The 12929-nt window shown below is 42.4% G+C and overlaps 1 protein-coding gene across 1 annotated transcript in view; it reads right to left on the bottom strand.

The window, feature by feature from the left end:
* Positions 1–182: 182 nt before the first annotated feature.
* tnfsf10l (TNF superfamily member 10, like) overlaps positions 183–12929 on the bottom strand; it is a 72560-nt gene continuing 59813 nt past the window's right edge. Inside the window, exons 5-6 of the mRNA XM_064940110.1 lie at positions 10637–10800; positions 183–5429 (exon numbers count right to left, since the gene is read on the bottom strand). Of these exons, the coding sequence (XP_064796182.1) occupies positions 5139–5429; positions 10637–10800 (455 nt within the window). The 3' untranslated portion in view covers positions 183–5138. The remainder of the gene's footprint in view (positions 5430–10636; positions 10801–12929) is intronic.

Consider the following 12929-nt stretch of genomic DNA (forward strand, 5'->3'; position numbering starts at 1 on the left):
AAGGTAACACAAGGAGCAGCTTGTGGATTTGACACCTCTAACAGAGTTCCACCTCCGACACCACCAAAACAACCACTATGTGGCTGTGAGCAAGCGTGGATCTGATCGAATCTAGTCTCAATTAATTGATCTGGTTTTGTAGTATACCACTCTGGTAATAAGTAATCCAATCCATTACAGTATTACCAGTATTCAGCACTTTATTTAACACACATTTAACATCCTAGTCAAAGGAACATCAGAATACATTGTATATGTGTACATACGTTCCATAAGTGTCCTATCATTATCAAACGAGATTAAAACAGAACAACATTTGTAAAAGGAGTGTAGGAAAGGATAGTTTACCAAATGGCACACAATTTTCTATTCAGTGCACTTCTTTTGATCAGGGCCAATGGTGGCCTGGTCAGAAGTTGCACACGTAGGGAATAGAGTGCGATTCGGGACACAGCCTAGGAGAGAACGTGTGGTTAAAGCATGTAAAAACTTATTTAAAAAAAAAACGATACACCTTTTGTTCTGAGAATGTGCCCTTTGGTTTTATAACGGTTTTCTCCTCTCTCTGTTTCTCTTATACACACAGAACACAGAGACAGAGAGACAGAGAGACAGAGAGACAGAGAGAGAGAGAGAGAGAGAGAGATTGACACAGAGAGCGCAGTATAGCTATGTAGAATAAGATCTGTCTTTATCACATTTCACACCCGTCCCTTACACGTGCAGCTGCTACACCTCTCTCAACACCCATGCGTACACGCATGCACACCTAGAGTTCACCGAACCATATTCCCATGAACAAAAAAAACAAACCTGTAATTTTACAACTGAACTGCACGCAGTATCTTTTTCAAGGACAGGGAGAGATTTTGAAAGTAACCAACATAGTATCTGGCAGTGATTACATTTATGATTATAGTGTATCAATTCAGGCTTTCAAAGCCATATTTACATATACAAACACACACAGGACCCAAGGTGCAAATCATCTATAGCGGGTATTTACCCCCCGACCCCATTTCTTTCTTCTTCACATTTTCAAACAGTCCATTTAGATTTTCCAACGGGGGCTATACATTTTGGTGAGGTTTTTTCCACTCGCATGAGTAGCCTCATTTCACTGCCAAAAATAAAATTAAACCAGCTAGTGTTCAGCGAAAACAACATAATGTCAAATACAGGTAGCTTAGTCAAATAATTAACATCCAATTACATTAACTCTCCCACAGGAATTCCACTAACAACATGAGCTGCTGCTCATGTTGGCATCTGTACTGATGGTGCAAAAGCCATGACAGGGAGACATAGTAGAGTGGTAACGCGCGTGCAAGCAGTTGCTCCCAACACCACTTGGGTACACTGCAGCATCCACCGCGAGGCTCTTGTTGCCAAGGGAATGCATGACAGCTTAAAAATCGTTTTGGACACTACAGTGAAAATGGTTAACTTTGTTAAAGCAAGGCCCCTGAACTCTCATGTATTTTATGCACTATGCAATGATATGGGCAGCGACCATGTAACGCTTTTACAACATACAGAAGTGTGCTGGTTATCAAGGGGCAAAGTATTGACACGTTTTTTTTTTTAATTGAGAGATGAGCTTAAAGTTTTCCTAACTGACCATGATTTTCACTTGTCTGACCGCTTGCATGATGACGAGTTTCTCACACGACTGGCCTATCTGGGTGAAGTTTTTTCTCACCTGAATGATCTGAATCTAGGATCACAGGGACTCTCCGCAACTATATTCAATATTCAATGTGCAGGACAAAATTGAGGCTATGATTAAGAAGTTGGAGCTCTTCTCTGTCTTTATTAAGGACAACACACAGGACTTTCCATCATTGTATGATTTTTTTGTGAGAACACAAGTTTATGGACAATGTCAAATGTGATACAGCGAAGCACCTGAGTGAATTGGGTGTGCAATTATGCAGGTACTTCCCCAAAATAGATGACAGAAACAACTGGATCGTTATCCCTTTCATGTCCTGCCTCAAGTCCACTTACTTCTGAACAAACGAGTCTCATCGAAATTGCAACAAGCTGTTCTGTGAAAATTGAATTTAATCAGAAGCCAATGAAGCCACCTATTTCTAGATTGGGCTGCACTCAGAGTATCCTGCCTTTTGAAATTGCGCTGTTAAGATACTGATGCCCTTTGCAACCACGTACCTATGTGAGAGTGGATTCCCTCACTAGCATGAAAACTAAAATTATCTCCAATAGAACCCAATATCGCAGAGTTATGTGCATCCTTTCAAGCACACCTTTCTCATTAACCTGTTGTGGGTTATTCACAATTTTCAATGAACAAATAAGGTTTTATATGTAAAGAGCAAAATGATTGATTATTATTATATGATTATTTGTGCCCTGTTCCTAAAAAGAGCTCTTTGTCATTTCCCACAAGCCAGGTTGTGACAAAACTCACACTAATTCTCATGTTTAATAAATGTATCACATAGTGTATGTGTGGCAGGCAAAAAACAACATTTGAGAATGCGCTGACCCTGGTGCTAGAGGGGGTATGCAGCTGGAGGTTGAATGTTTGAAGGGGTACGGGACTATAAAAAGTTTGGGAACCACTGTTCTGTAACACACAAAAATGGCATATTCACATAACCAACATGCTACAAAGTAAATAAATTGTATTTGCTGGACTGAATATGTATGTAATAAACGTACAGCTCCAATGTGTGTGTGTGTGTGTGTGTGTGTGTGTGTTGTATCTAAGCCTATAGGTCCATGTTCATAACTGTTGTCAGATTGTGTGTTGGGAAACCCTGAGTGTGTGTGTGTTGTACTACACTGTATGAAACAGAACAACAATGATATATCAACCCAAAGAGGAACATGCTGGGGAACAATGTGTCTATAACATACTCTGTCTTGTTTATGGTTGCAAAATTGGTTATTTTCCCAAATTCTCAGATTTTCAAAAAAATACATGTTGGGGTCCTGTGTGGCACAGTTGGTAAAACATTGATGGTAGCAATACCAGGGTCAAAATTGGCTAGATTGTAAAAATGCATATTTTTGCAACCAGTAGGAGTGTCTATATGTGTGAGCGAGGGTCCAGTGAGCAAACTTGATCAAAGTAAAAAAAATGTTGGAAGTGACAGGATTAAAACAGCAACCAAACAAATAAAGACGGCTGTCACACTTGTGAAAAAAACTAACAATTTATGGTTCACTTGGTGTCTCCACCCTCTCCCTCAAGTTTACACAGTATAAGAACTATACAGATGGAGGCTCTTAATTTGCGGGTGCAGGAAATTTCTAAATTGTTGTGTATTTGAGGTTTAAAAAGACTTCTGAAGTTTGTAATTTCCCCCGCAAAACCCCCCACAAAAATGTCCAAGAATTATAATATAATTAGAATAATTCACATTTACTGTTGCTGCAGGATTATGTTCCTGCATTAGAAAGCTGGATCAAATTAAGATCCTACACCTGTACATACACTATAAACACAGATACAACCCACCACAGATTCTTGGAAGAGGTGGTTAATCGTCACCCAGTTTTGTGTGTTATGTGTGTGCGTGTGTATGTGTAAGAGAGAGAGAGTGGACGTGTGGGTTGCATATTCTGCCGAGTCCCTATCATGTGTATGTCTATGCATTTGAATGTGTTGCGTATTCTGCGGAGTCCCTCTTGTGTGTTTGTGTGTTTTTCTGCATGTGTCTCGTGTTCCGCGGCGTCCCTCTCGTGTGTCTGACTGTGTGTGTGGGTGTATTTTGTGTTCCTCTTTGAGAGAGAGAAAGTGTTTGTGTGTGTTGCATGTTTCTCTGTAAAACAAAGAATACAAAGCTGGCAGGCGCGCCCCCAAACAAACCCTACTGTATGTTTGTTTAACCTTTCCTCCGATACAACCACGGAGCCAATGAACACTGAAGACACACAAACACACACAGCCTCCGCTTGTGCACTGACAAAGGGAGGCGTTGTGTGTGTGTGTGTCTCAGAGAGAGAAGTGAAGTGTGTCTGTAGGGCAGGGAGCCATGCTGTGCTGTGTATGGTTTGTGTTTAGATTAAAGTGTGTTTACTTTCTGCCAATTGTTGCTGACTGGCATGGGCTTAAAGTAGGTCCGACAGTGTGTGTGTGTGTGTGTGTGTGTGTGTGTGTGTGTTTCCCGGCATCAGTATGCTGTTCCACAGGTTACACTGGACAGACAGGTGGAGACCAGAGAGATTCCAGAGAGAGAGATTCCAGAGAGATTTCAGAGAGAGAGAGCAAGAGAGAAAGAAAGAGAGAGCAAGAGAAACAAAGTTTACTTAAGAGACTGGTAGGGCCGCATACCCCTCTTTCACTCTCTCTGTCCTTTCTTTGTACTGTCTGTTCCATTCCCCTGCCCTTTCCTTATCCTCCTCTTCTTCTCCTTTATTCAATCCATAACTGTGTTCAACAGTGTCCAATGTCGTTTAAACAACAACAAAACAGAGTCCTCTTCCAAACTGTCTTACATCCAAAGTTTAAAAGTCCAAAACAATGCAGCGAGCAAAAGTCATCCACTCTTCTTCTTTCTCTAAATGGTCTTGTATACAACATATTAGTATTTGTTCTAATTTCCCAAACCGCCTGAATGTCCAGTTAGAACCTTTGGAACAGACAGTCAACTTCACAGAAATAGAATGATTAGAATATAACTCATTCTAGTTCTGTGCTCAACTCCTTTCTATACAGGCAGTATGTCATGTGTGTATAAATGGCACAGATACAGCGAGCATACTGCACCACTCTTGGCTATCACATCATCACATACATTTCTTTGCCTTTTTTCTCTGCTACCGTTCTGTTCCATAGTTCCACATTATATGATGTAAATTATAAATGAATACATTCTTCTGTCTTTTGATCCTCTATGTCCATCCAATGTTTTCAGGTTCATAACTCCCTCCTTCACATGTAGAATCTACAGATCTATTTACAATTCACTTTGGAAAGAATGGGGGAGTTAGTCATTGGGGTCTCACCCTTCCCTCCTCCTCTCCTCTAAATCCCTCCTTTCACCCCCTAATTCCTAACTCTGGCAGTGTCCTCACGCTGCCTCCGTTCCTCACCCTATCCTTTTCATCTCACCCCATACCCTCTTCTGGCAGTGGTCTCCCCTCTCTCTCTCCTCCATCCATCTTTACAGATCCAAACGGAAAACCCCAAAATAACTTGATGACTCCTCTGCATGAACCATGGTGGGGGAAGAGACAGAGACGAAGAGCTCATCCCCGGCCCTCAGCTCAAACAGCCCTCCCTGGTAGACAGAGTGGAGGGCGTACTCTGCCTCTGGGGCCCAACACTTAGTGCCTACGCCCTTCAACAGCTGGATGGGCCGCAGGTAGGATGTCTTCTTGTAGACACACTGGACCAGCTGGTGACTGGCTGTAGGCTGGTCCCCTTCACTGGGCGAAGGGTAGCGGAAGTAGACCTAGGGATGGAGTGTTGAGGGCGGGATGGAGAGAGATATACATATTACTCAACGTGATAAAATGCATTATGATATGATTATAATGCAGTAGAAGACTTGTCTTAAGCATGCAACACCACTTAATAATGTCTTATTATCATCGCATATGATGCTCACTATATTAAAAAAAACTTTGAGTCTCATACTTGTTCCCACAATTGCAAAAGTATTCATCCCCCTTGGTGTTTTTCCTACTTTGTTGCAATAAACCTTTAATTTAAATAGATTTTTATTTGGATTTCATGTAATGGACATATACAAAATAATCCAATTGGTGAAGTGAAATTAATGTGAAATCACCCCCTTTGTTATTAAACCCATAAGTATGATCTGGTGCAACCAATTACCTTCAAAAGTCACATAATTAGTTAAATAAAGTCCAGCTGTGTGCAATCTAAGTGTCACATGATCTCAGTATGTATACGCTTATTCTGTAAGGCCCCAGAGTCTGCAACACTACTAAGCAAAGGACACCACGAAGCAAACAACACCATGAAGACCAAGGAGCTCTCCAAACAGGCCAGGGACAAAGTTGTGGAGAAATACAGATCAGGATTGTGTTATAAAAAAATATCTGTAACTTTGAATATCCCATGGAGCACCATTAAATCCATTATTAAAAAATGGAAAGAATATGGCACCATAACAAACCTGCCAAGAGAGGGCCGCCCACCAAAACTCATGGACCAGGCAAGGAGGGCATTAATCAGAGAGGCAACAAAGAGACCAAAGATAACCCTGAAGGAACTGCAAAGCTCAAAGGACCATTTTAAGCCATACACTCCACAGAGCTGGGCTTTACAGAAGAGTGGCCATAAAAAGGCATTGTTTAACTTCATGCGACGAGCAATCCCGTATCCGGGATCCTATTTATAGCCTCAAGCTCATTAGCATAACGCAATGTTAACTATTCATGAAAATCGCACATGAAATTAAATAATTATATTTGCTCTCAAGCTTAGACTTTTGTTAACAATACTGTCGTCATCTCAGATTTTCAAAATATGCTTTTCAACCATAGCTAAACAAGCATTTGTGTAAGAGTATTGATTGCTAACATAGCTATAAGCCTAGAATTCAGCAGGCAACATTTTCACAAAAACAAGAAAAGCATTCAAATAAAATCAGTTACCTTTGAAGAACTTCAGATGTTTTCAATGAGGAGACTCAGTTAGATAGCAAATGTTCAGTTTTTCCAAAAATATTATTTGTGTAGAAGAAATCGCTCCGTTTTGTTCACCTTTAACTATTCATAAAAATTAAATTAAATGAAATAAATATGCTAGCTCTCAAAATATGCTTTTCAACCATAGCAGAACAAGCATTTGTGTAAGAGTATTGATAGCTAGCGTAGCATTTAGCGGGCAACATTTTCACAAAAAACAGAAAAGCATTTCCTGAAAGATTCTTTGTGTAGGAGAAATCGCTCCGTTTTGTACATCACGTTTGGCTACCAAAAAAAAACGAAAATTCAGTCTCCAAAACGCCAAACTTTTTTCCAAATTAACTCCATATTATCGACTGAAACATGGCAAACATTGTTTAGAATCAATCCTCAAGGTGTTTTTCACATATCTCTTCATTGATATATCGTTCATGGAAGTCTGCTTTCTCCTCTGAATCACATGGAAAAATACTTGCAGCTGAAGTTTACGCACCAATTTCGACGCAGGACACCGGGCGGACACCTGGTAAATGTGGTCTCTTATGGTCAATCTTCCAATGATATGCCTACAAATACGTCACAATGCTGCAGACACCTTGGGGAAACGGCAGAAATTGTAGGCTCGTTCAGGGCGCATTCACAGCCATATAAGGAGACATTGGAAAACAGCGCTTGAAAAATGTTGGTAATTTCCTGTTTGAAGTTTCATCTTGGTTTCGCCTGTAGCATCAGTTCTGTGGCACTCACAGATAATATCTTTGCAGTTTTGGAAACGTCAGTGTTTTCTTTCTTTCTTTTTTTCTTGTCAATTATATGCATAGTCGAGCATCTTTTCGTGACAAAATATCTTGTTTAAAACGGGAACGTTTTTTTTTTATCCAAAAATGAAATACTGCCCCTAGAGTTCCAAGAGGTTAAAGAAAGAAATAAGCAAACACATTTGGTGTTCACCAAAAGGCATGTGGGAGACTCTCCAAACAAATGGAAGAAGGTACTTTGGTCAAATGAGACTAAAATTGAGCTATTTGACCATCAAGGAAAATGCTATGTCTGGCACAAACCCAACACCTCAGAGATCCCCATCCCCACAGTGAAGCATGGTGGTGGCAGCATCATGCTGGGGGGATGTTTTTCCATCAGCAGGGACTGGGAAACTGGTCAGAATTGAAGGAATGATGAATGGTGCTAAATACAGGGAAATTCTTGAGGGAAACCTGTTTCAGTCTTCCAGAGATTTCAGACTGGGACTGAGGTTCACCTTCCAGCAGGACAATGACCCTAAGCATACTGCTAAAACCCCTACAACTCATCCAGAACGCCGCAGCCCGTCTGGTGTTCAACCTTCCCAAGTTCTCTCACGTCACCCCGCTCCTCCGCTCTCTCCACTGGCTTCCAGTTGAAGCTCGCATCCGCTACAAGACCATGGTGCTTGCCTACGGAGCTGTGAGGGGAACGGCACCGCAGTACCTCCAGGCTCTGATCAGGCCCTACACCCAAACAAGGGCACTGCGTTCATCCACCTCTGGCCTGCTCGCCTCCCTACCACTGAGGAAGTACAGTTCCCGCTCAGCCCAGTCAAAACTGTTCGCTGCTCTGGCCCCCCAATGGTGGAACAAACTCCCTCACGACGCCAGGACAGCGGAGTCAATCACCACCTTCCGGAGACACCTGAAACCCCACCTCTTCAAGGAATACCTAGGATAGGATAAGTAATCCTTCTCACCCCCCTTAATGATTTAGATGCACTATTGTAAAGTGGCTGTTCCACTGGATGTCAGAAGGTGAATTCACCAATTTGTAAGTCGCTCTGGATAAGAGCGTCTGCTAAATGACTTAAATGTAAATGTAAATGCTAAAGCAACACTCAAGTAGTTTTAGGGGTAACATTTAAATGTCTTGGAATGGCCTAGTCAAAGCCCAGACTTCAATCCAATTGAGAATCTGTGGTATGACTTAAAGATTGCTGTACACCAGCGGAACCCATGCAACCTGAAGGAGCTGGAGCAGTTTTGCCTTAAAGAATGGGAAAAAATCCCAGTGGCAAGATTTGCCAAGCTTATAGAGACTTACAGCAAAATTACTGCATAAATAGGGGGGATAAATAGTTGTGCACGCTCAAGTTCAGTTTTTGTGTCTTATGACTTGTTTGTTTCACAAGAATGAATATTTTGCATCTTCAAAGTAGTAGGCATGTTGGGTAAATCAGTCGATACAACCCCCCCCCCCCAAAAAAAAAAATCAATTTTAATTCCAGGTTGTAAAGGCAACAAAATAGGAAAAATACCAATACCACTGTGTGTATTAATACACGTGTGAATTGGAAATGTGTTTTTGCATATCCCAACTCTCCTTGCGACAACCTTGGAGAGTGGGGTCAACGCAAGGGTCAGCCATTATCAATGGCAACCTTGGAGAAATTAGAGTTAAGTGCCTTGCTCAAGGATACGTCGGCAGATTTGTCACCTTGTCAGCTTGGGGATTCAAACAAGCTACCTTAACCAGCCCAATGCTCTAAACCAGGGGTGTCAAAGTCAAATGGACGGAGGGCCAAATAAAAAATTTAGCTACAAGCCGAGGGCCGGACTGTTCGAATGTTCATTGAAAATTTTTTAAATGACGCATATAGTCTAGTGAACCTAATTGAACCTACTGAAAACCTAACAAATATATTCCAATATGATCAGATAAATAAAGCAATATTTTCTTATGGCTCTGTCAGAAATGCCTTGAACTGGCGGTGATTCAAACCTTTGGCTCTGATAAAGTTAACTGTGCGCGTGATGATGCTCATTACATGCTCCATTTTCAAGGCTTTACCGCACAACGCTTCCTGGTGTATGATACAATGATAAGCTGTCAGCTCACCTGTCGCGTTTTCCTCTTGCATCTTTTCCCGTATCTTCGCCACCAGTCCGCTCCTGTGTCCACACATCGCAGGTGCTCCGTCGGTTGTCAAACCCACGAGTTTTTCCCAAGGCAGCTCCATCTCATTTACACATCTTGACACCTCTTCATACAAATCATGCCCCGTAGTTGTGCCATGCATAGGACGTAAAGCCAAAAACTCCTCTGTCACGCTTAGGCTGGAGTCCACTCCGCGGATGAAAATTGACAACTGGGCAATGTCAGAAATGTCGGTGCTCTCATCCACAGCCAAGGAATATGCAATGAAATCTTTTCCCTTTTTCACAAGCTGCTCTTTTAGATTGATGGACAACTGGTCTACTCTCTCGGCAATGGTGTTTCTGCTCAGACTCACATTTAAAAAGAGTTGCCTTTTTCTGGGCAAACTTCGTCACAAACTTTAATCATGCAGTTTTTGATGAAATCCCCCTCCGTAAATGGCCGGGCTGATTTAGCGATCTCTTCTGCCAAAATAAAACTGGCCTTGACAGCAGCCTGGCCTTGTGATTTGGCTTTTTTGAACAGAGCCTGTCGAGATTTGAGGCCTCGTTTTAATTCCTCTGCCTTTTGTAGCCTTTGTTCCATGTCCATATTCTTGTTTTTGTCCGCGTGTTTCGTTTCATAATGTCGTCTCAGATTATACTCTTTCAGTACCGCCACACTTTCTCCACACAGAAGACACACAGGTTTTCCAGCTACCTCCGTGAACATATACTCCGACTCCCACCTTGTTTGAAACCCCGGTTCTCAGTGTCCACCTTCCGTTTTGCCATTTTTGATGGGTATCTGAAAGTTAATTTTACTGTGATGCTGACGACTGCTGTGCCAATAAATATTGAAATGAAGCAGCCTACTGCTCGGTGCGTCACCGTTGCATTGTGGGAAATGTAGTATTGGTGCGTGTAAAAGATCTGCGGGCTGCCGGCTTGCTGCGGTCTGCGGGCCGGTTCTAATAATAAATCAAGATCATCCCAGGGGCCGTAAAAAACCTTCTCGCGGGCCGGATGTGGCCCGCGGGCCTTGACTCTGACATATGTGCTCTAAACGCTAGGCTACCTGCCGCCCTTATACAGTATACTTCAATGTCAAATGTGTTTACCTGAGAGTACATGTAGTAACGCCCATCCTGGGGCACACGCAGCCTCCCATCGGCTAAGGTCATGTTGTGAAGGTGGGCTCCGAAGCTCTGATTGGTCCACGAGCGGACTGGGTGGCGACATGATTGGTGGAGGTCGGGCTGGGGGGTGGGATACATGGGAGACCCTGTTGGAGAGAGAGTGCGCAAGAGAGAGAGAGCGAGGAAAGGAGAAAAATGGGCAGCATCGGGCACAGAGAAAAAAATGAAGTGAGGGTGAAAGGGAGGGAGAGGCAGAAAAGAAGTGAGTATAGGAGGAGTAACCAAACAGACAAGTAATATTCCTGCAGGAAAATCTATATCAGATAAGTGTGTATATGCCCCAAATTCCCTATTAAGTTCTATTGGCCCTTTACAAGGTACACCTATTTATTAAATTGCCTCCAGAACAGCCTGAATTCTTCATGGCATGGATTCTACAAAGTGTAGTTCAAACGTTACTCAATTGGTATCAAGGGACCTAACATGTCACAGGAAAACATTCCCCGCAACATTACACCACCGCCACCAGCCTGTACCATTAAAACCAGGCAGTATGGGACCATGAACTCATGCTGCTTACGCCAAATCCTGACTCTGCCATCAGCATGACACAACAGGAACCGGGATTCATCGCCTCCTAAATTGTCTAGCGTTGGTGATCGCGTACCCACTGAAACAGCTTCTTCTTGTTTTTAGCGGATAAAAGTGGAACCCGGTGGTCGTCTGCTGCAATAGTCCATCCGTGACAAGGACAGACGGAGTTGTGCGTTCCGAGATGCCGTTCTGCAAACCACTGTTGTACTGCACCGTTACTTGCCTGTTTGTGGCCCGCCTGTTAGCTTGCATGATTCATGCCATTCTCCTTTGATCTCTCTCATCAATGAGCTGTTTTCACCAACACGACTGCCACTGACTGGATGTTTTTTTTTTCCAGACCCCTCGACTTTTCTCAAATGTTATTATGGTACAGCCTTATTATAAAATGGATTCAATTGACCCCCCCCCCCCCCCCTTATCAATCTGCACACAATAGCCAATAATGAAATAGGGAAAACAGTTTTTAGTTTTGCAAATTTATTAAAAATTTAAAACAGAAGTGTCTTATTAACACAAGTATTCAGACCCTTTGCTATGAGACTCGAAATGGAGCTCAGATGCATCCTGTTTCCATTGATCATCCTTGAGATGTTTCTACAACTTGATTGGAGCCCACCTGTGGTAATTAAATTGATTGGACATGAGTTGGAAAGGCACACACCTGTCTGTATAAGGTCCCACAATTGAGCAAAAACCAAGCCATGATTTCGAAGGAATTGTCCGAAGAGCTTCGAGACAGGATTGTGTTTTTGATTTGCCATTATGTGGTATTGTTTGTAGATTGACGAGGGAAAAAAATATTTAATACATTTTAAAATAAGCCTGTAATGTAACAAAATGTGGAAAAAGTCAAGGGCTCTGAATACTTTCCGAATGCACTGAATAGGGTGCCATTTGGGATGCAAGATGTCTTTCATTTGAACAAACTGATTCCTAATGTTCCTATTAGTTAAACCACACAAACAAGCAACACACAAACACACACACATTCATAGCGCTAGGCAATGAGGTAAAACACATAGCCCTTTGAAGTGTGTGTAAGTGTGCATGCACGCCTGCATGCATGTGCACATTCCTGTAATGTCACCCAGGGCTTCTTGGCTGGTCTGGAATGGACTTCCTTATTGCCTTACAAGAAGAGCCAGGAGTTTTGCCAAGACAGGAGACCTTCCAGATCAGGATAAATTTCTGGCACTCATAAGGAATTAAAGTGACTTATTTCCTTATGAGAAAAGTTGACTCCCTCTTCCTCCTCCCTACTGACTGTTTTTTTATTTAACCTTTATTGAACGAGGCAAGTCAGTTAAGAACACATTCTTATTTACAATGACGGCCTAGGAACAGTGGGTTAACTGCCTTGTTCAGGGGCAGAACGACAGATATTTACCTTGTCAGCTCAGGGATTCAGTCTAGAATACTTTCGGTTACTGGCCCAATGCTCTAACCACTAGGCTACCTGCCGCCCCTGTTGACTAACAAAGAGACATGCCTTGGCCTGGATGGCTAGCAAAGAGAGAGAGAGCAAGAGCGAGAGAGAAAGGGGAACCATGCCCTTAGTGCCCTGAAGAGCAGTGGATGCTGCAAAGGGGAGGACGGCTCATAATAATTGCTGGAATGGAGTAAATGGAATGGTACTGTATCAACCAATGTGTTTGATACCATTCCATTTACTCCATTC

Source organism: Oncorhynchus masou, chromosome 27 (assembly GCF_036934945.1).
Source record: "Oncorhynchus masou masou isolate Uvic2021 chromosome 27, UVic_Omas_1.1, whole genome shotgun sequence".
In the NCBI taxonomy this organism is placed as follows: Eukaryota; Metazoa; Chordata; class Actinopteri; order Salmoniformes; family Salmonidae; genus Oncorhynchus; species Oncorhynchus masou.